This window comes from Leptopilina heterotoma, unplaced genomic scaffold (assembly GCF_015476425.1).
Source record: "Leptopilina heterotoma isolate Lh14 unplaced genomic scaffold, ASM1547642v1 Lhet_59, whole genome shotgun sequence".
Taxonomy (NCBI): Eukaryota; Metazoa; Arthropoda; class Insecta; order Hymenoptera; family Figitidae; genus Leptopilina; species Leptopilina heterotoma.
This window is the reverse complement of record NW_025111133.1, coordinates 255,130-276,718: the sequence shown is the minus strand read 5'-3', so window position 1 is coordinate 276,718 and position 21,589 is coordinate 255,130. Positions and strand designations below refer to the sequence as shown.

Here is a 21,589-nt window from a genome sequence, read left to right as displayed (position 1 = left end):
CGGTCAAATTAAATTTCCGGCTATTTCCTGGATTTCCCGGTTAGTAGACATCCTGTTAATTCACTAGAATTTTTGTAAAATTATTCTATAGAACAATTCTAGTAAAATTCTACAGAACTTTCTTGACTGAGTAAAAAAGTTGAAAAATGTTTAATGTTTTAACTAATTTTAGAAAATAAATTCCTTTTTTGCAGTAAAAAAAAACTAGGTGGGCATACAATTTTGTCCGATATTGTATGTTTCCCCTTTTTTTAATGCATGCTTTGAACAATCAATCAATTGAAAATTATTTAAATAATTATTAATCAACGAGAAATTATTGACGCTTATATAAACAAAGCGAAAATATACTATAAAGTAAAATATGAAATGTAAAATATACGCAAAACCGAAGTGTATTTCAAATAGAAACTCCCCTCTCTCGCTAAAATCTCTGAAATCCGCATCGATTTTCCAGATTTACTCCTGACAAGCGTAAATTATTACTGACAGATTATTACTCTAAAGTACATTACGCTTATTAATAATTTATTTGCTTCAAATATATTTGAATATGTACCTATTTCTTAAAAGTATTCAAAAGAAATAATATATCTCGAAATAATACACGTTCATATGTCAGCGGGTTTCGGAAATCAATATATTGATTATTAGGAAATACAAACTTTCGATGTTTTTATTTTCAACGTGACTGACTGCCTTACTATAACGATGCAAACGAGATTTTATATATATGTTTATATATTTTTTTTATACATTTATACGTGTCTTGAGAAATTTCGTGTACACGCCTCTCTTGCGAATATATATATTCGAATCTTTACATTCTGTTATATATTTATTGGAATATTGAATGATAGTCGACAGGTTGGGTCGAGCGTTACATAACTATTTTCTAAAACACCCCATATGAACTATTTGCCGTATATCTGGGCCAAATCAGTGAAGAAGAAAAAAATGTAAAACATTATTGCAGACCTAAGCAAAAAAGTGGTTTCAGTCGATTCAAGATAAAAAAAAATTTTTTAAATAACAAGGTTGCCACAGATCAGAGGAATCAGGGGATTCAGTTTCTAAATTTGAATTAGTTAATAATAACTAATTTGATAGTAAAAAGTCAATCATTGATTTAAATAGTAATATTTTACTAATGAAATATTTTTAATAAAAACTAATTATTTAGTTGAATTCACTTTCAGGTTATGTAAAATAACTAAAAAATTTTGTAACATAATTCAAGTAGTGAAATTTTGACAATTTTTAGTCAAAATTTTAGTTATTTATTTACTAATACTTAGTAATTATCTACCAATAATTAGTTATTTTTTACCAATTGCAGAAGCAAAAAGTCAGCCACGATTTAATTAATAATTATTTATTTTCAACTAATTCAGATTTAGAGAGCAAATTTAGTCAATTTCATTTAAATCAATTTAGTCGGGGAAAGTATTAGGAAAATCAGGAAAAATTCTGGGAATTTTATTCAAAATGTTGTAAAAAATTAAATTTTTAGAATTCATAAGAAAATTCTAAATTTTTGTGTCTACAAAGCTTTGGAAATACTAAAAAGAATTAATTCTTCTTAAATTTCTTTTTGTCTTGCCTATAAACTTTGAAATCATAAAAAAATCAAAACAACAATAATTTTCTTTATTTCTGACAATATTTTAACTTTACAGATTATGAAATTCAATTTACTTCAAAGAATTTAATTCTTAAAGAAATATTCTAAAATCAATACTTTAAAATTATTTAATAAACAGTTTTACATTAAAATTCCAAAAATAATTCAATTTCATATGAATTCCATTTAAATTTCATAACTAATTGAATTTTAAAACGTCTCTATTTGAAATTTTAGGAAATTTGAATTTTGCACGAATTTAATCAGAAATTTTATTGAACGTAGTTTTTTGAAAAATTTTAATTCAAATTCTTATGAAACCAGTTGAATTTTTTTATTTAATTATTAAAAATAATTAATTTAGAAATTAATTCTCTGAATATTATTAGAAAAAAAATTAGAAAAGAATAGAGAAAATTTTTTTTTGGTTCAAACAGTAAAAAATAATTAAATTTTGAAAAGGTTTCAAATTCAAATCTTTGAAAATCTGTATTTTTAATACTTTTAATTAACAATTCTTTACAACTAATTGTTTTTAAAAATTTTCCTTCAAATTTCATTGAGATTATTTGCATTTTCTATATATTTAAAATACAATTGATTCAAAAATTTCCGATTCATCGAAATTTAATAAAATTGAATTGTAAACAGGTGTATTATAAAATTTAATGTAGGTCAACATTTCTTTATTTTATAAATAATTTAATGATTTCCAATATCTACTACCTATTTTAATAAAATTCTATGCAAATATTTAATTATTTTCGCATAAATAATAAAAATTTCATAAAAATTAAATTATTTACATATTTTTTATAAATTACTCAAAAAAATATAATTGTTCTTAAAAATGTTATTAAAATTCGTCAAAAGAATTCAATTATTTAAAAATTTGTTAATAAAATTCTTTATATAAATTTAATTTTAAGAAACATTCAATAATTCAATAAATTATTTATTTTTGTATTTACATAATTAAATTCTAGTGGAATTTTCTAATAAAAATTGATAATTAATTATAAATAATATAAATTTTACAGGAATTCAATTATTATTTACAAATTTTTTATAAATTTCTTCGCAATAATTCAATTATTTTTATAAATAATAAAAGTTTACAAAGATTCAATTGTTTTTATAAATAATAGAATTCTTTTTAGGAATTCAATTATTTTTGAGAAAATTTTAATAAAATTGCTCAAAAGAATTCAATTATTTTCATAAATAATAAAACTCATCGCAGGATTTCAATTATTTTTAATACAATTTCACAAGAATTTCTAAAAAAAATGTAATTATTCTTACAAATTTAATTTCAATTCCTCGAAAAAATAAATTATTTTAAAAAATGTTTTTTTTTTTATTCTTTAGAAGAATTCAATTATTTACAAAAATACTCGAATTTTTCACAGGAATTCAATTATTTTCAAATATTTTAATTAAATTTTTTTTTAAATAATTCAATTATTCATTTAGATTTTAATAAAATTCTTCCCAAGAATTCAATTATTTACATAAATAATTTTTTAAAAGAATTCAATTATATCGATAAATAACAAAATTATTTCCGAAAATTCAATTCTTTTGAGGCATTTTAATAAAATTCTTTGTAAAATTCAATTACTTTCATAAATAACAATATTCATCACAAGAATTCAATTATTTTCAAAAGTTATAAATTTCTTCTTGAAAATTCAATTATTTTAAAAAAATACTGATAAAATCATTCCCAGGAATTCAATTATCTTCATAAATAATAATCGCAGGATTTTAATTATTTTTAATACAATTTTACAGAAATTGCTCAAAAAATGTAATTATTCATAAAAATTTAATTTCAATTCCTCGAAAAAATCAATTATTTAAAAAAATGTTTTTTTTTTAAATTCTTTCAAAGAATTCAATGATTTACAAAAATATTACAATTTTTCAAAGGATTTCAATTATTTTCAAATATTTTAATAAAATTGTTGAAAAGAAATCAATTGAATACAATTTTAATTAAATTCTTTTTGAAATAATTCAATTATTCATTTAGATTTTAATAAAATTCTTCCCAAGAATTCAATTATTTACATAAATATAATTCTTCAAAAGAATTCAATTATTAAAGATAAATAACAAAATTATTCCTGAAAATTCAATTATTCTGAGGCATTTAAATAAAATTCTTTGCAAAATTCCATTGTTTTCATAAATAACAATATTCATCACAAGAATTCAATTATTTTTAAAAGTAATAAATTTCTTCTTGGAAATTCAATTATTTGAAAAAATACTAATAAAATCGTTCGCAAGAATTCAATTTTTTTTATAGAAATAAAATTCAAACGCAGAATTGCAATTATTTTTAATACAATTTTAATCGACTTTTTCTAAAAATGTAATTATTTTTAAATATTTAATTAAAATACGTCAAAAGAATTCAATTATCTAAAAATTTGTTGATAACATTCTGAATGTGAATTATATTTTTTAGATTCAGGGAAAAAGTAAAAACTCTGTCGTAGAAAATCATGGAAAAATCAGGGAAAAACAAAATTAAATTTTTGTGACAATCCTGAATAAATAGATCATTATTAGTAAAAGCATGTTTCTGTCAGACGAACGGATTATATTGTAAAACAAGAGGTTTAAAAATATTTAAGTAATTTAAGTAACTTTTTAGATTAGAAAAAATTAAAGTTTTTCTAAGCCTATCAAAATTGAGACAAAAAACGTATCGAAATTGTTGCGAAGCAACATTTTGAATTGTCTCAATTTTGATATCCTTAAAAAAAAACTGTGATATGAAATATTTCCAATAGATTTTTATTGAAGATATTAAATATCACAGTTTTTTTTAACAGCAATTAAAAAGATAAATATAAACATTGTTTTAATAAAAATAAAAATAGAAACCAAAACCTATTTACAATTTATTATTTTCCACAATAGAAATTCGAACTGAAACAGAACATAATGATTTTATAATTAAGTATAATTATTTCGCTAGAGAGTGCTTTTGCAATAATTGCTGGCTATTGAATTTGGTTCATTTCACTTGTCGAGTTTCAAGTAGTTCTTAATTTGCCCCGTTTCTAAAAGATTTATTCTTTTGTGTACCTGTTCTTCCACATAAATGTTTACTGGTCTTTGTTAAATATTATCTCACAAATATGTAGCGACCTAGCCGCAAAATTAATTTCATTAAGTGCCTTTGCGCAGACTACTCGCATAATCATATAAACATGTATGTATGTATGTACACACGCACTCTACTTTTTTTCAACGTATATTTTTCAACCTGGATTTCAGGTCGACTGTTGTTTATTTTATTCTCCTTTATTTTTATTTTTTTACTTTTAAGTATCATCTTACAGAACTGAGTGTCCTGGAAAGTTGTGGCTTCTAAAAAATTACGTGTTGACACACGATATACTATTTCTACTTTTGCGGAAAGATCTCTGGCTATGCAGACGTTTTGGTCTTCATATATGTGTATATATACATAATGTTTGCTTATAAAAAAAATTTCTTTTCCATCTCTATCTTCTGGAGATATTTTCCACTGACGAAATATTTCAACAAAAAAAAAAGGATTCAATTTTTAGAAACATCTTTAAAGCTTAGTAAATACAAAAAGGCCTACTGACAGATTTTACCCTTTATATTATACAAGCTTTTGAGTTCATTACTTCACAAATGAAATGCTTTTATAAATTCATTGTTTTCTCACACATTGTTTTTGAGAACAAAGCAAACATACAAGCATATTCACAATATAAGTGGAAACGACTATTCTTTCTTTTTTTTTTTTTTTTAATTTGAAACTTTTTCATCTTTACTAAAAAAAAAAGATCAACAATAATGTAGACTTTTTTTTATCTATGACATTAAAAAAAAAAAAGTTTAAAATGTTGATTTGCATTTGCAATGTGGCTATTCATTTTAGTGCCAATAATAAAAATCAACACAGCGAATTTGACAATTTATATAAAGCAGCATAAAAAGTAGTTTGATAAATACTTTAAAATGCTTATAAAAATAGAAATTTTTAGTTTTTACGTTCTCATTAGCTTTATCTCCCTCGTGGCACTTATACAACATCTAAGCGTCACTCTTGCATGATATATGAACATATATATCCATTACAATTTTATATGACCGCGTAATATATAATACGACTAACATATATGCAGCAAATTATCAGAAATTATATAGGTAGTAAAATTCACAACAGAAATTTCAGTAATTATCAAAAAAAAATTCACGGGAAAGAATATTTGAATTGAATTGAATATCTTTATATTTTTGTTAAAATAAATGTTTGATTTTTTTATTTAAAAGCATTGATGTTTGTGCTTTAAATGAAAATGTGACTCTGAAGAAAGATACCGAAAAGTATTTTAAGGTTATGTTTGTGTCATTTTCACCTTAATTAAAACTTTTTGTTTCATTATATAAAACTAAAGTCAGTTTTTATCGAATATTTTGGATCGCATGAAGACTTAAACAAGTGTTTCATATAGTAAAAATGAATTTCATTTATTCAAAACAATAAAATAAAAAGTATTTTCATTCAAAAAATTACAAAAATAACCTCACATTTTTTTCTTCTTCGATACCTTTCTTCAGAGCGTGCGTCACGTATATAAAGCTCAGAATTTGCACTCGATAATTAATTTTAAAAACGTAGCAAAAAGTAGCTTTCAAACTAAAAAAAGTAGTAAAAAAGTAGCCATCGAAAAATTAAACTTGACGACCGAAAAACTCGTTTTAGAAACTTCACAAAACTGCCAAAAATTCCATTCTATATTTTATTATCCTGACTGTTTCCTAATTTTCATCAAAAATATTTACCTCTTTCTAATCCTGCTGATAAATTGCATTCCTGCAACGAATTTTATTATATTTTATTATTTATGAAATAATTTAAATATTTATAAAAATAATTTAATTCTTGCAAAGAATTTTAAAAAAATGTTTAAATAATTGATTTCTTTCGACAATTTTAGGCAAATTCTAATTTAAATAATTGAATTCCTGCGAAATTTCAATTATTCATAAAAATAATTTAATTCTGTTTAGAAATTTTATGAAAATAGTAGTTATTGAAAATCATTGAATTGCGAAGAGTTTTTACAAATAATTAAATTTTACCAAGAATTTTATATTCAAATTTTTGACAATAATTGGATGTCTGTGTGGTATTTTATAAATTCTTTTGAAAATAATTGAATTCCTAAAAAGCATTTTATTATTTATGAAAAAAATTGAATTCTTGCGAACGATTTTATTATAATTTTTTAAAACAATATTGAATTTCCAAGAAGAAATTTATTATTTTTAAAAATAATTGAATTCTCTTGATGAATATTGTTACTTACAAAAATAATTGAATTTTGTAAAGAATTTTATTAAAATGCCTCACAATAATTGAATTTTAGAGAATAATTTTGTTACTTATCGACATAATTAATAAAAAAACATTTTTCTAAATAATTGATTTTTTCGAAAAATGTAAATTAAATTTTTAGGAATCATTACATTTTTTGAGCAATTCCTGTGAAATTTTATTTAAAAATAATTGAAATCCTGCGATGAATTTTATAATTTACAAAAAGAATTGAATAGTTGCTAAGAATTTTTTTTTAAATTTTCAAAAATAATTGAATTCCTGAGAAACATTTTTTTATTTATAAAAATAATTGAATTTTGCAAAGAATTTTATTAAAATACCTCAAAATAATTAAATTTTCGGGAATAATTTTGTTATTTATCTTTAATAATTGAATTCTTTTGAAGAATTATTATTTATGTAAATAATTGAATTCTTGGAAAGAATTTTATTAAAATCTAAAAGAATAATTGAATTATTTCAAAAGACTTTAAAATTAAAATTGTATTTGAAATAATTGATATCTTTCGAGCAATTTTATTAAAATATTTCAAAATAATTGAAATACTGCGATGAATTCTAATATTTTTGAAAATAATTCAATAGTTGCTAAGAATTATTCTAAAATTTTCCAAAATAATTGAATTCCTGAGAGATGAATTTTATTGTTTATGAAAATAATTGAATTATTGAAAAAAATTTTATTAAAATATTTAAAAAGAAATGAATTTCTGTGAAAAATTTTGTTATTTTTTTGAAAATAATTGAATTCTATATAAAAATTTTCTAAACATTGTTTTAAATAATTAAAGTTTTCGAAATATAATAAACATTCTAAAAATTTTATTTTAAATATAATTGAATTCTTGTGGACAATTTTATTTGTGAAAATAATTGAATTTTTCGAATAATTAAATTAGAATAGTATTAAAATAATTGAAATTATTCCATGAGTTTAATTATTCATGAAAATAATTGAATTCTTGCTTAGAATTTTATCAAACGTTTTTTTAAATAATTGAATTTTCATGAAAAATGTTATTATTAGTGAAAGTAATTCAATTATTGCGGAGAATTGTATAAAAATTTCATTAAATAATTGATTTTTTTGAAATTTTTTTGAAAATGCTATTCTAAATTAATTGAATTCCTGTGGAAATATTATCATTTATGAAAATAATTGAATTTTGGATGAATTTTATCAATTTTCTTTTAAATAATTGAATTCTTTTGCCAAATTTTATGAAAATACTAAATATTGAAAATAATTGAATTTCGAATATTTTTTGAAAATAATTGAATCGTTTTAAAGAATTTTATTATACTTTTCGAAAATAGTTTTTTGATTTCTTAGCGAATTTAAAGTAGTGGAAATTCTCAAAAAAAAAACAGAATTAGTAGCTATAATTGGCTGAACTTTGAAAAAGGTACCCAAATAGTAGCATAACGTAAAAAAAGTAGTAAATAGTAGGTTTTAGTAGAGGAGTGCAAAGCCTTAAAATTATAATTACAATAAAATTATTCTAACCTTATAATTTTCAGCCTCCGTCTGTAGCCGATCTCCATCCTGGTGCGTGGTCATCTTTTTGGGGCACAAAAATCACACTCGCGGTTATAAAAATTTCGAACACACCCGAATTGCGCGTCAACTGTGAAAAAACAACTCTTTTTAGAATAAAATACGACCGCGGTTTTAATTATTTCGATCACTCCCGAATTTAACTAAAAAAAACATCAATTTTCAGAAAAGCCGACAAAAAATAAAAAAAATTCCACTTGTCTCTTGATCGCGGATTTATTTCGAGCACTCTGACGATATAATTCACCTGTAAAAATAAAAATTTGGAATTAAAAATGATTTAATATATGGATGACCCCTAATTTGTGAATGAATATTACATTATTTGATTTTTAATAAAATTTGACTCATATTCAAGAAATTACAATAGTACTGACAACATTTTTCTCTCTCTCTCTCTCCTAAAATAAATGAACATCATTTATTTTTAAAAAGTCCATGCAAATGCGTCATGTTTGCGATTTCTATTTAATATAATATTTTTCTAAAAGAACGCCATTAATTAAAATATGAAAAAGAAATACCTAACAGAAAAGCGGTTTCTAACAATAGTGTAAACCGGATACAACGCCTGACGTTTTATACCAACAAGTACATTCATAATTTTATAGAATTTACTGAGAAGACATGCATGCGGTTGAAACATTCAACCAGCGTAAACTTTTTTTTTATATGAATGCACGATGCATCCTTACTCGTCACCTTAAAAAACGTAAACATTTTTTATTCCTCTTTCTTTTATTTTTCAGAAAAACGTATTCTTGATGTAGGTGCGCAGTGTCATACATATATATGCATTCATTTTAACCATTTCACTTGCACTTGGTTCATTGTGAATATTCAATCGCTATAACGCAAACTGATGAATTCAATCGAAACATGGTTTATAATAATTAAATGGTTTCAATTCATGTGATAAATGTATAAATAATGCAATAAATGATAACATTGTGGTGGACTTTTTCCTAATTTTCATCGAAAATATTTACTTCTTTCTTATCCTACTGCTAATAAATTTAAATCCTGCAACGAATTTTATAATTCGTCAAAGAATTTAAATATTTATAAAAATAATTTAATTCTTGCAAAGAATTTTATAAAAATCTTTAAATAATTCATTTCTTTCGACTAATTTTATGCAAATTCTAAATTAAATAATTCAATTCCTGAGAAATTTTTATTATTCATGAAAATAATCGAATTCTTACGAAGATTTTTACAAAAAATGTTTAAATTGAATTTATAATTTAAATTGAATTCTGTTTGAAAATTTTATAAAAAAATAGTAAATATTGAAAATCATTGAATTACGAAAAGTTTTTTAAAATAATTAAATTTTACAAAGAATTTAATTACAATTTTTGACAATAATTGAATGTCTGTGTGGTATTTTATTAAATTTTTTTTTAAATAATCGAGTTCCTAAAAAGCATTTTATTATTTATGAAAATAATTGAATTCTTGCGAACGATTTTATTAGAATTTTTTTTTAAATAATTGAATTTCTAAGAAAAAATTTCTTAATATTAAAAATAATTGAATTATTGTGATGAATATTGTTATTTATAAAAATAATTGAATTTTGCAAAGAATTTTATTAAAATGCATCAAAATAATTGAATTTTCGGGAATAATGTTGTTATTTATTGATATAATTGAATTCTTTCGAAGAATTATTTATGTAAATGTTTCAATTTGATATTCTTACAAAAACTTTGACTTTTTCTAATTTAAAAAGTTACTTAAATTACTTAAATATTTTTAAACCTCTTGTTTTCCAATATAATCCGTTCGTCTGACCGAAACATGCTTTTACTACTGATTTATTTATTCAGGATTGGAACAAAACTTTAATTTTGTTTTTCCTTGATTTTTTCATTATTTCCTGACAGAATTTTTACTTTTTCCCTAAATCTAAAAAATATAATTCTCATAAAGAATTTTATCAACAAATTTTTGAATAATTCAATTCATTTGACGTATTTTAATTAAATATTTAAAAATAATTACATTTTTCGAGGAAGTTGATTAAAATTGTATTGAAAATAATTCAACTTCTGCAATTAATTTTATTATTAATGAAAATAATTGAATTCTTGAGATGAATATTGTTGTTTATGAAAATAATTGAATTTCGCAAAGAATTTTATTACAATCCCTCAAAATACTTAAATTGTCTGAAATAATTTGGTTATTTATCGACATAATTAAAATCTTTTAAAAATTATTTATGTAAATAATAAATTGAATTCTTGGGATTTCTTTCCAACAATTTTAATAATATATTTGAAAATAATTGAATTCCTGTGAAAAATGCTAATATTTTTGTAAATAAATGAATTCTTTCAAAGAATTCTAAGAAAACATTTTTTTTTTAATAATTGATTTTTTCTAGGGATTGAAATTTAATTTTTAAGAATAATTACATTTTTTTTTAGAAATTCCTGTGAAATTGTATTAAAAATAATTGAAATCCTGCGATAAATTCTATTATTTATGAAAATAATTGAATAGTTGCTAAAAATTTTTCTAAAGTTTTCAAAAATATTTGAATTCCTGAGAAGAATTTTATTATTTATGTAAATAATATTCAATTCTTGGGAAGAATTTTATTAAAATCCGAAAGAAAAATTGATTTATTTTAAAAAAATTTAATTAAAATTGTATTTAAAATAATTGATTCCTTCGAACAATTTTATTGGAATATTTTAAAATAATTGAATTCCTGTGAAAAATTCTAATATTTTTAAAAATAATTGAACAGTGGCTAAGAATTTTATTAAAAATTTTCATAAATAATTGAATTGATAAGAAGAAATTTATTATTTATGAAAATAATTGAATTATTGCGAAAAATTTTATTAAAATGTTTAAAAAGAATTGAATTTCTATACAAAAATTTTGTTATTTTAAAAAATAATTGAATTCTTCATAGGTATTTTATAAGCAATGTTTTAAATAAATTAACTTTTTCGAAATAAAATAAATATTATGAAAATTTTATTTTAAATAATTAAATTCTTGCGGAATATTTTATTTGGAGAAATAATTGAATTTTTCGATTAATTAATTTAAAATAGTATTAAAAATAATCGAAATTCTTCGATGAATTTTATTATTTATGCGATAGTAATTGAATTTTTGCTTAGAATTTAATCAAAAAATTTTTATAAAAATTGAATTTCCACGAGAAATGTTATTATTAGCGAAAGTAATTGACTTATTGTGAAGAATTGTATACAAATTTTAATAATTGATTTTTTCCAAAATTTTTTGTAAATAATGCTATTCTGAATTAATTGAATTTCTGTAGAAATTTTATTATTTATGAAAATAATTGAATTTTGAATGAATTTTATCAATTTGTTTTCTAAATAATAAGTGAATTCTTTTGCGAAATTTTATGAAAATACTAGATATTGAAAATAGAATTTCAAATACTTTTTGAAAATAATTGAATCGTTTTAAAGAATTTGATTATAATTTTTGAGAATAGTTTTTTTTATTTCTAGTGTTAGCGAATTTAAAGTCTAGGAAATTCTTAAAAAAAAAACTGAAATAGTACATTTTAGTGGCTAAAAAAGTAGTAATACTGTTAGTTTTAAAAATTTTCAACAGAGGGCATACGAAAATAAAGACAGAAGCTGTCTCTATCCTTTTCTTTCTCATAAGCCGTTTTCCCGTTTTTCTTATTCATATACCTTAAAAAGCACACTTTTTTGATGGATAGGAATAAAAATTGTTTACCCTATTCTTCAGAATAGAAATTAAAATCAAACACCGCAGGGCACATTATAATTTTCCATTTTTTCATCACTATAGATATTCTTTTTAACAGAAAAAGTGCGAAGCTTTTTCGAATGTCCATCAAACTATAATATTTAATATCAAATATACACTGTACACACTGCAAATGTAATAAAACATGTCACTTGGTATAAAATTTGAAATTTTTAGCAACTGTACTAAAAATGAAATGTTGATGAAATGAAATTTTCGTTTCATATCTATTTTGCTGACCTCTGATAGTTGATACATTTGATAACACACAGTATATCCGATAAGTTCGCCTCCGGCACTTGTGTATAGAGAAGAATCTATGATCTTTAATGCGTTACAAATATCAGAAATGTAATACATCCTCACTATAACATAATATTAGCTTCACTAAATTCATTGATTAATAATAATAATACATTTATTCCAAAGAATTCCTTGATAGGCATTATATTAATATATAATATGTGTCACGCTCTGAGGAAAGGTATCTAAGAAGCTAAAAATTTGAGGTTATGTTTTAAATTTTTTAAGTAAAAATACAGAGAGAGAATCAATTATATTAATTAAAAATGGTTGGTTTTCAAGTCTTCATTATATTCAAAATATTTAATAAAAATTGGTTTCAAATTCAAATAATTGAAAATAAACTTTTAATCAAGACAAATCTAACACGAACCCAACCTATAATTCGTTTGCTTCTTAGGTACCTTTCTTGGGAGCGCGTCACATATAATTATAGTCTAATAACGGTACTACAAAGTTTCGAAAATTAATTTTATCTTCTCTATATAGTTCTAATTTTCACCAACTTATTTTATGCTAATGAAGTATTAGCATAAAATTATCAATTCAAATAATATTCTCAGCTTGTATATTACACTTAATTATTAAAAGTGATAATTACGAATTTATGTCACGAGAAATTTTTTTTTTTAACCATTCAGCACAAACTAATGAGTAGAAGGATTTTAAAAAATTTATGAAATTTTTCTATAAAGAAACATAGACAAAGGGTAGGAGGTGTATTCACATGTACATACTGAATATGTTAAATTTACTTGTATATATATAGGAACCTAGTCCTAAGGGGGTTTCTTCAAAGAGAATTCTACTATGAACTCCAGTAGCAAAGCATCCTGGTACAACACCAATGTGCACTTATCGATTGAAATACATGTATAAAGGTGTCCTGAGTAAATTTACATAATTGGTACATGGCTTTATTCACATTTGCGTGTGTAAAACATTTTTCTTAATATATATTTAAAACTTATACAGTTGCACGTGAGTTTAATATTCCACCAAAGAAACAAAAAAGAAAGAATTTTTAAATTAGAAACAGCGATTTTTAACTTTCTTTTTAATTGCACAACTCGCAGTTATACAATCAATCGATTATAATTATATGTCAACAATAAATAGATAATGACGTATTCGTAAATAGATTGGAATAATCTAGTTTTGATCCTACAACAAAGCTAATTAGAAAACGAGAAATAAATTAACGTGTATTGTTGAAAAGAATTATATAATACTGCCTGTTTGCCCAGATAACACACATCGATTTCAAATAAACTAATAAAATCGAGGCACAGAATTAGAAAATTAAATAAATTAGAGAGAATAAAAATCTAATTTTTCATTCTATAAAAGAGAAAAACTACCTATATTTATTTTTGTATTTATGAAGTACGCTATTTGTATTATTTGCTTAATAAAATATTAATTCGAATTCGAAACGATCAAACTGAGATTGATGATTAATTCATCGAGGAATGTAAAATGCAAATTCGTAAGTTTTGCAGGGAAGGTAAAATTTGCTTAAGAGCTTCCGCATTGATATATCTTGTATCACAAGTCGATGCCTTTAGGTGCCTATCAATCGAACATTTTCAACCCAAACAGCATACCACTTTCATTATTAATGATTCCATGATCCAGTTTTAGTTGTATTGCAAACTTAAAAATAATAATATGGAACTGATGTTTAAGTCTTTACTACATGTCAAATAATTTATTGAATTTTAAATTGATTTATTTGTGACACACTGCTAAGAAAGTTACCTAAGAAGCGAACGAATTATAGATTATGTTTGTATTAAATTTATCTTGATTAAACGATTCTTTATAATTATGTAACTTAAAAAACAAGTTCTTATTGAATATTTTATGTAATGAAGAATTCAACAGTAATAATTTGTCATAATAATTGTTTCTCTTTATGTATTTTTACTCCAGAAGTTATAAACTTAACCTGAAATTTCTTGCTTGTTAGGCACCTTTCTCGAGAACCCGCAACACAATTTTATTAATAAAAACTTTATTATTAATTAAAAATAATATTATTACACTGTTTACCGGGATTCAATTATTTTCATAAATAAAAAATCCTTCTTAGAAATTCAATTATTTTTACAAATAAAGAAAATTCTTCTCAGGAATTGAATTATTTGTGGAATTTTAATAAAATTCTTCAAAAGAATTCAATTATTATCATAAACAATCAAACTCATTGAAGAATTTCAATTATTATAAATACAATTTACAATAAATTCAACGAAAAATGCAATTATTCTTAAAAAATTTCTTTAAATTCTTCATCGAAATTCAATTATTTTCAAAAAATTTAATAAAATTCTTTGCAAAATTTCAATTATTTTTCTGAATTCAATTATTTTCAATATCTATTATTTTAATAAAATTTTCCAAAAGTATTCAATTATTTAAAAAAATTTTGATAAAATTCTACCCAAACATTTAATTATTTTCATAAGTAATAAAAATTTCACAGGAATTTAATTATTTACACATTTTTTAATAAATTTTTTCGCAATAATTAAATTATTTTTATAAATAATAAATTTTTTTTACAGAGATTCAATTATTTTCAAAAATAATGTAATTCTTTTTATACGAATTCAATAATTATTTTCTTAAATAATAAAACTAATCTCAGAATTTCAATTATTTTCAATACAATTTTAATCGGATACCTTGAAAAATGTAATTATTCTACAAAATTTTATCAAAATTTTTCCAAAGAATTCAATTATTTAAAAATTTTTTGATAAAATTCCTTATGAGAATTCAACTATTTTTACAAATGTAAAATTTATCAAAATAATTCATTTATTTTATTCAATTTTAATGAAATTCTTCGCAAGAATTCAATTATTTTCATAAATAATAAAATGCTTCTTAGGAAATTTCAATTATTTTTACAAGTAAAGAAAATTCTTCTCAGGAATTCAATTATTTTTAAGAATTTTAATAAAATTCTTCAAAAGAATTTAATAATTTTTTCATAAACAATCAAACTTATCGCAGAATTTCAATTATTATTAATATTAATACAATTTCAATAAATTCATCAAATAATACAATTATTCTTAATAATTTTGTTTAAATTCTTCGCAAGAATTCAATTATTTTTATAAATATTAAAATTCTTGTCAGGACCTCAGTTATTTGTATAAATAATAAAATTCATCGCATTTTATGAAAATTCGTTGAAAGAATTCAATTATTTAAAAATTTGTTCTTAAAATTCTTTATAAGAATTCAATTTTGTGAAACTTTCAATTACTCAATAAATTATTTATGTTTGTAGTATTTAAATAATTGAATTCTCGTATCATTCTTTAAAAAAAATTGATTTAAAAGTGAATTTCAGTTAAAATTTTAGATAATAATTGAATATTAAAATAGAATTAAAAATTTTAATTCTATTTCTTTTAAAATTATTTAATGTTTTTATTTTCTAAAACATTGTTAATTGAAGAATTTCTAAATAATCGTAATTTGGTAAAATTAAATTGTAAACAACAAATAGTTTTCAAAATTCTCAAATAAGAACTTTTTCAAAAATTATGATTTTATCAGTCGGTCAATCTTTAATTATTATAAAACATGAAGAAATCCATCACTCCGAGTCGAAGACTCGGAGTTATCGATATCTTCATGTTTTATAACAAATATTCTCATAAGTTGTTGAATTTAAAAAAAAATGTTTGAATTTGAATGTAGTGAAGAATTTTAATTTCTACGGAAAAATAATAATTAAATATTTATTTAAAAAAGAAATTATTGATGTTTTCAAATAATTTTACTTTTGAAGAAATTTGTAAATAAATGTAATAAAACATTTTTTTTTGAGTAGTTAATAATTTTTAGAGTGAATCAAAATATTCTCTAGGGTCAGAGAAAAAGTCAAAATTTTGTCTTAAAATCAGCGAAAAGTCAAGGAAAAACAAAATTAAATTTTCGTGGCAATCCTGTACAATAAATTGTCGATAGAAAAGATTTTAAAATAAACCATATTTTGTATAATGTGAGTTTGGTACCCATATGGTAATTTTTCTCGTGTTCTTCGCACTCTTCAATTTGAAATCAGTTAATATAAAATTCTCTCCAGGTAGTGTAATAAGTCAGTTGAAGATTTTCTCTATATATAAAGTAAGTTGTGCCTGTGCGAGTGACGTCCCAATTCTCTCGATGGCAAGAGAAAATTTAAAAAATATCGAATTTTCCCCGTAATGTGCACATCAAAACCGAACAAATTTTTGACACTTCATACATTATTACAAAGTGTTCTGTGAAATTTATACCAATAAATGTACTCAACACGTGCTACTGCATTTGCGGTTTAAGCTCCAACGGTATATTGACCGCAAACTGGTCCGTTATTGAATGGGCGAGTCAGTCGCATAAAATAATAAAAAAATTTTGAAAGATTTATACATTGAATTTATCAAGTATATTGACTTTTTTTGCGACGATATTCCGGTGGTGTAAAAATGCGCGTCTTTTGAAATAACGAAATTGTCATACTATTATAATTGACGAAATATTTTATTTAAATAATAGCAGGGTTGTCACAGGTCAGGGAAATTAAAATTGGTCAGGGAAATCAGGAAAAAGTCAGGGATTCTTAGTAAAAGTACTGGAAAAAATTGAATTTTTAAAATTCAAGAGAAAATTCTGAATTTTTGTTTCCTTTTTGTTTGCCTCGTAAACTATGAAATTGCCCCGAATTTTAATACAAAACCTTCAATTTTTTCTATTTCTGACAATAATTTCTTTTTAAACAACTTAATTTTTCGAGAACTATCAAAAAATTATCACTTATAAATTATTTAATGAATAATTTTTAAAATTTTCATAAATACTAGATTGATAGAAGAATTTTAATTAAAAATACTAAAAAAAAATTGAATTTTGGAAAAGTTACAAATGATTCCAGAAATTCAATTATTTTCAAAAGTTATAAAAATTCTTCGCAGAAATTCAATTATGTTCAAAAATTTAAAAAAAATTCTCGTCAAAATTTCAATCTTTATAAATAATAAAATTCGTCATGGAAATTCAATTATTTTAGAAAAATTTTAATAAAATTCTTGGCAAAATTTCACAGGAATTCAATTATTTACAAAATTTTTAATAAATTTTTTCGAAATAATTTAATTACTTTTATAAGTAATAAAATATTTTTATAAATATTAAAATTCTTTACCGAAATTCAATTATTTTTATAAACTTGAATAAACTTTGTTGCAAAAATTCTATTAGTTATAAAAATAATAAAAAAATTTTATTAAAATTTATAAAAAGAATTCAATAATTAAAGAATTTATTTATGAAATTCTTTATGATAATTCAATTATTTTTACAAATAGTAAAATTTGTTAGGAGAATTTAATTATTTTATAAAATTTTAATAAAATTCTTCTAAAGAATTCAATTATTTTTAGAAATTTTTAAAAAATTCTTCGCAAAAATTCGATTATTTTCATGAATAATAAAATTCTTCTTAGGAATCCAATTATTTTTATAAATAATAAAATTCTTTTTAGGATTTCAATTATTTTTACAAATAATGTAAATTCTTCTCAAAAATTCAATTATTTTTAAAATTTTCGTATAGAATTCTTTTTAGGAATTCAATTATTTTAGAAAAATTTTACTAAAATTCTTAGCAAAATTTCACAGGAATTCAATTATATACAAAATTTTTAATAAATTTCTTCGAAATAATTCAATTATTTTTATAATTAATAAAATTTTCACAGGAATTCAATTATTTAACATACAAAATTTCATAAAATTTTTCGGAAAATAGCAATTATTAAAAAGGATTTTTATAAAATTCGTCACAAGAATTCAATTATTTAAAAAAATTCAACAAAGTTCTTTTGAAGAATTCATTTATTTTTATTAATAATAAAATTCGTCACCGAAATTCAGTTATTTTTCTAAACTTGAATAAAATTCGTTGGAAGAATTAAATTATTTTCAAATGTAATAAAATTTTTCGCAGGAATTCAATTAAGTTCAAAAATTAAAAATAAAATTCTTGTCAAAATTTCAAGTATCTTTATAAATATAAATAATAAAATTCTTCTGCGAAATTCAATTATTTTAGAAAAATTTTAATAAAATTATTGGGAAAAATTTAATTATTTTAAAAAATAATAAAACTCATCGCAGAATTTTAATTATTATTTATTACAATATTGTAATCGAATTCCTCGAAAAATGTAATTATTCTTAAAAATGTTATTAAAATTTGTCAAAAGAATTCAATTATTTAAAAGTTTGTTGATAAAATTCTTTATGAGAATTCAATTTTAACAAATATTCAATTATTTAATAAATTATTTATTTTATGATTTAAATAATTGAATTCTTCTAGAATTTTCTAATAAAAATTGATTTAAAAATGAATTAGCGAATAATTGATTTATTGTTTATGAAAATAATTGAATTATTGCAACGAATTTTATTACATTTTTTTTAAATAATTGAATTTTTTGAGAAATTTATTACTTTTAAAAATAATTGAATTCTTGCGAACGATTTTATTAGGATTTTTGTAAATAATTGAATTTCCAAGTAGAAATTTCTTACTTTTAAAAATAATTGAATTCTTGTGATGAATATTGTTATTTATAAAAATAATTGAATTAGGCAAAGAATTTTATTAAAATGCCTCAAAATAATTGAATTTTCGGGAATAATTTTGTTATTTATCTTTAATAATTGAATTCTTTCGAAGAATTATTTATGCATGTAATTGAATTCTTGGAAAGAATTTTATTGAAATCTTAAAGAATAATTGAATTATTTAAAAACAATGTAATTAAAATTGTATTTAAATGAATTGATTTCTTTCGAACAATCTTTTTAAAATATTTGAAAGTAATTAAATTCCTGTGAAAAATTCTAATATTTTTGTCTTAAAGAATTTTAATTCCTACAGAAAAATATTAATGATTAAATATTTTTTGAAAAAAGAAGTTAATGATGATTTTGAATAATTTTACTTTTCAAGAAATTTGTAAATAAAAAATGTAATAGAACATTTTTCTTGCGTAGTTAATAATTTTGAGAGTGAATCAGAATATTCTTTAGGGTAAGGGAAAAAGTGAAAATTTTGTCTGGAAATCAGGGAAAAATAAAATTAAATATTTGTGGCAACCATGAATAGTTATGGGGAAATTTGTTACCAACTACAGGGCAATTAACGCACTCAACTGACTTCGTGAACGTAAAACTATAATGTGGAATAAATGTTCATGAAATTCGTTTTAAAATACGAATTATTTAACTGGAGAGGCAACTTTTGAAAGATGTATACAGCGCTTCTTGAAAGTACTGCTTTTATTACAGTTTACACTAGATGATGACGTAAAAGTAAGTGTTTACGAAAAACTTTTCCAATTTATTCATAGGCCATCATATTTATTTTATAACAGCATCAAAACTTGATTGCTATTTATCATTTGATAAAACGAAAGTAATATAAATAAAAATATTCGGTATTTATTGCTGTTAGTTTAAATGAAAACTTAATTTTCATGCTTGAAAAAATCAACCAGAAAGAATTTTTTATAAATATACTATTCAAATATAAAATGAGTTTAGTAACGAATTCAAAATTCATTATTTAGGTTTAAAACATAGGGAATTATATTCACATTTGAGTGTCGCTTATTTATTTTATAATTTCAGTAAATCAATACTTGTAAATTTATAATATTCGTTCAGAATGTAATTAATTCCCGGATATTATAAATATAAATGATAAAAAAAATGATGATGAGTTTTAATAATTTATTATTTCTTGAAGTTGAAAGTGAATGAAATTAATTTCAAAGCAACTTTCCCTCGAATATTTAGATTTGACATACTTATAGTCCCTGCGGAAGACTAAACTTTGAACCTGAAATCAATTATGTCGGCGACAGTTGCACAATTCAACTTCTGTGTGGATCAGTGGTTTTGCAGGTATATTATGCTATTGTCCTGGGGGGCAGAAGAGAAGTCAGAGTTAATGAACGACTTTCTATCATTGAAATTCAACTGTTATTCTAAAAGGATTGTTGATTAAGGTGCATTTTAATCGATTAAACAAAACACTATTCTTTTTCAATGAATAGACGCGGAATTTATGATGAATTCTCTTCATCACCGCACAGAAGCCATTGTTCAAGGAGTATAATATATGATACACTCTCCATCAAAGGTGTACATTAAATATATGATATTCAATAGATAGACATGTAGAACTTTCATTCAATTATCTTGTGAGCTTGTTCGGGTAAATTTAAATTTATTAAATTAACTGAAGACTCTAAAGGAAGTAGTCTGTAAATTGTCTCATTAAGTACTTCCTTGACAACTGACAAGTCATTAAGTTTAAAAACTGAAAATTTTAATTTTAATTTTTTGTTAAACCCAATTCAATATTCAAGCAGCAAATTCAAAATCATTACAAATACAGGCTCTGCATTCATCTACTAAAACCTACTATTTACTACTTTTTTTACGTTATGCTACTACAATTTGGGTACTTTTTTTAGATTTCAGCCACTAAAAGCTACTATTTCTGTTGTTTTAGAATTTCCACTACTTTAAATTCGCTAATACTAGAAATCAAAAAACTATTCTCAAAAATTATTATCAAATTCTTTAAAACGATTCAATTATTTTCAAAACATATTCGAAATTCAATTATTTTCAAACCATATTCGAAATTCTATTATTTTCAATATCCAGTATTTTCATAAAATTTCACAAAAGAATTCAATTTAAAAAAAAAAAAATTGATAAAATTCAATTATTTTCATAAATAATAAAATTTCCACAGGAATTCAATTAATTTAGAATATCATTTTCAAAAAAATTTCGAAAAAATCAATTATTTAACAAAATTTTTATACAATTC

General features: G+C 21.8%; 2 protein-coding genes across 5 annotated transcripts in view; one reads left to right on the top strand and one right to left on the bottom strand.

Moving 5' to 3' along the window:
• LOC122509000 (glutathione S-transferase 1-1-like) overlaps positions 1 to 8,732 on the bottom strand; it is a 223,658-nt gene extending 214,926 nt beyond the window's left edge. The window contains exon 1 of the mRNA XM_043622717.1: positions 8,533 to 8,732. Coding sequence (XP_043478652.1) covers positions 8,533 to 8,586 — 54 coding nt within the window. The 5' untranslated portion in view covers positions 8,587 to 8,732. The remainder of the gene's footprint in view (positions 1 to 8,532) is intronic.
• The window catches only part of LOC122508999 (acid sphingomyelinase-like phosphodiesterase 3b), a 271,059-nt gene that overhangs the window by 227,503 nt on the left and 21,967 nt on the right, over positions 1 to 21,589 (top strand). The window lies entirely within an intron of this gene.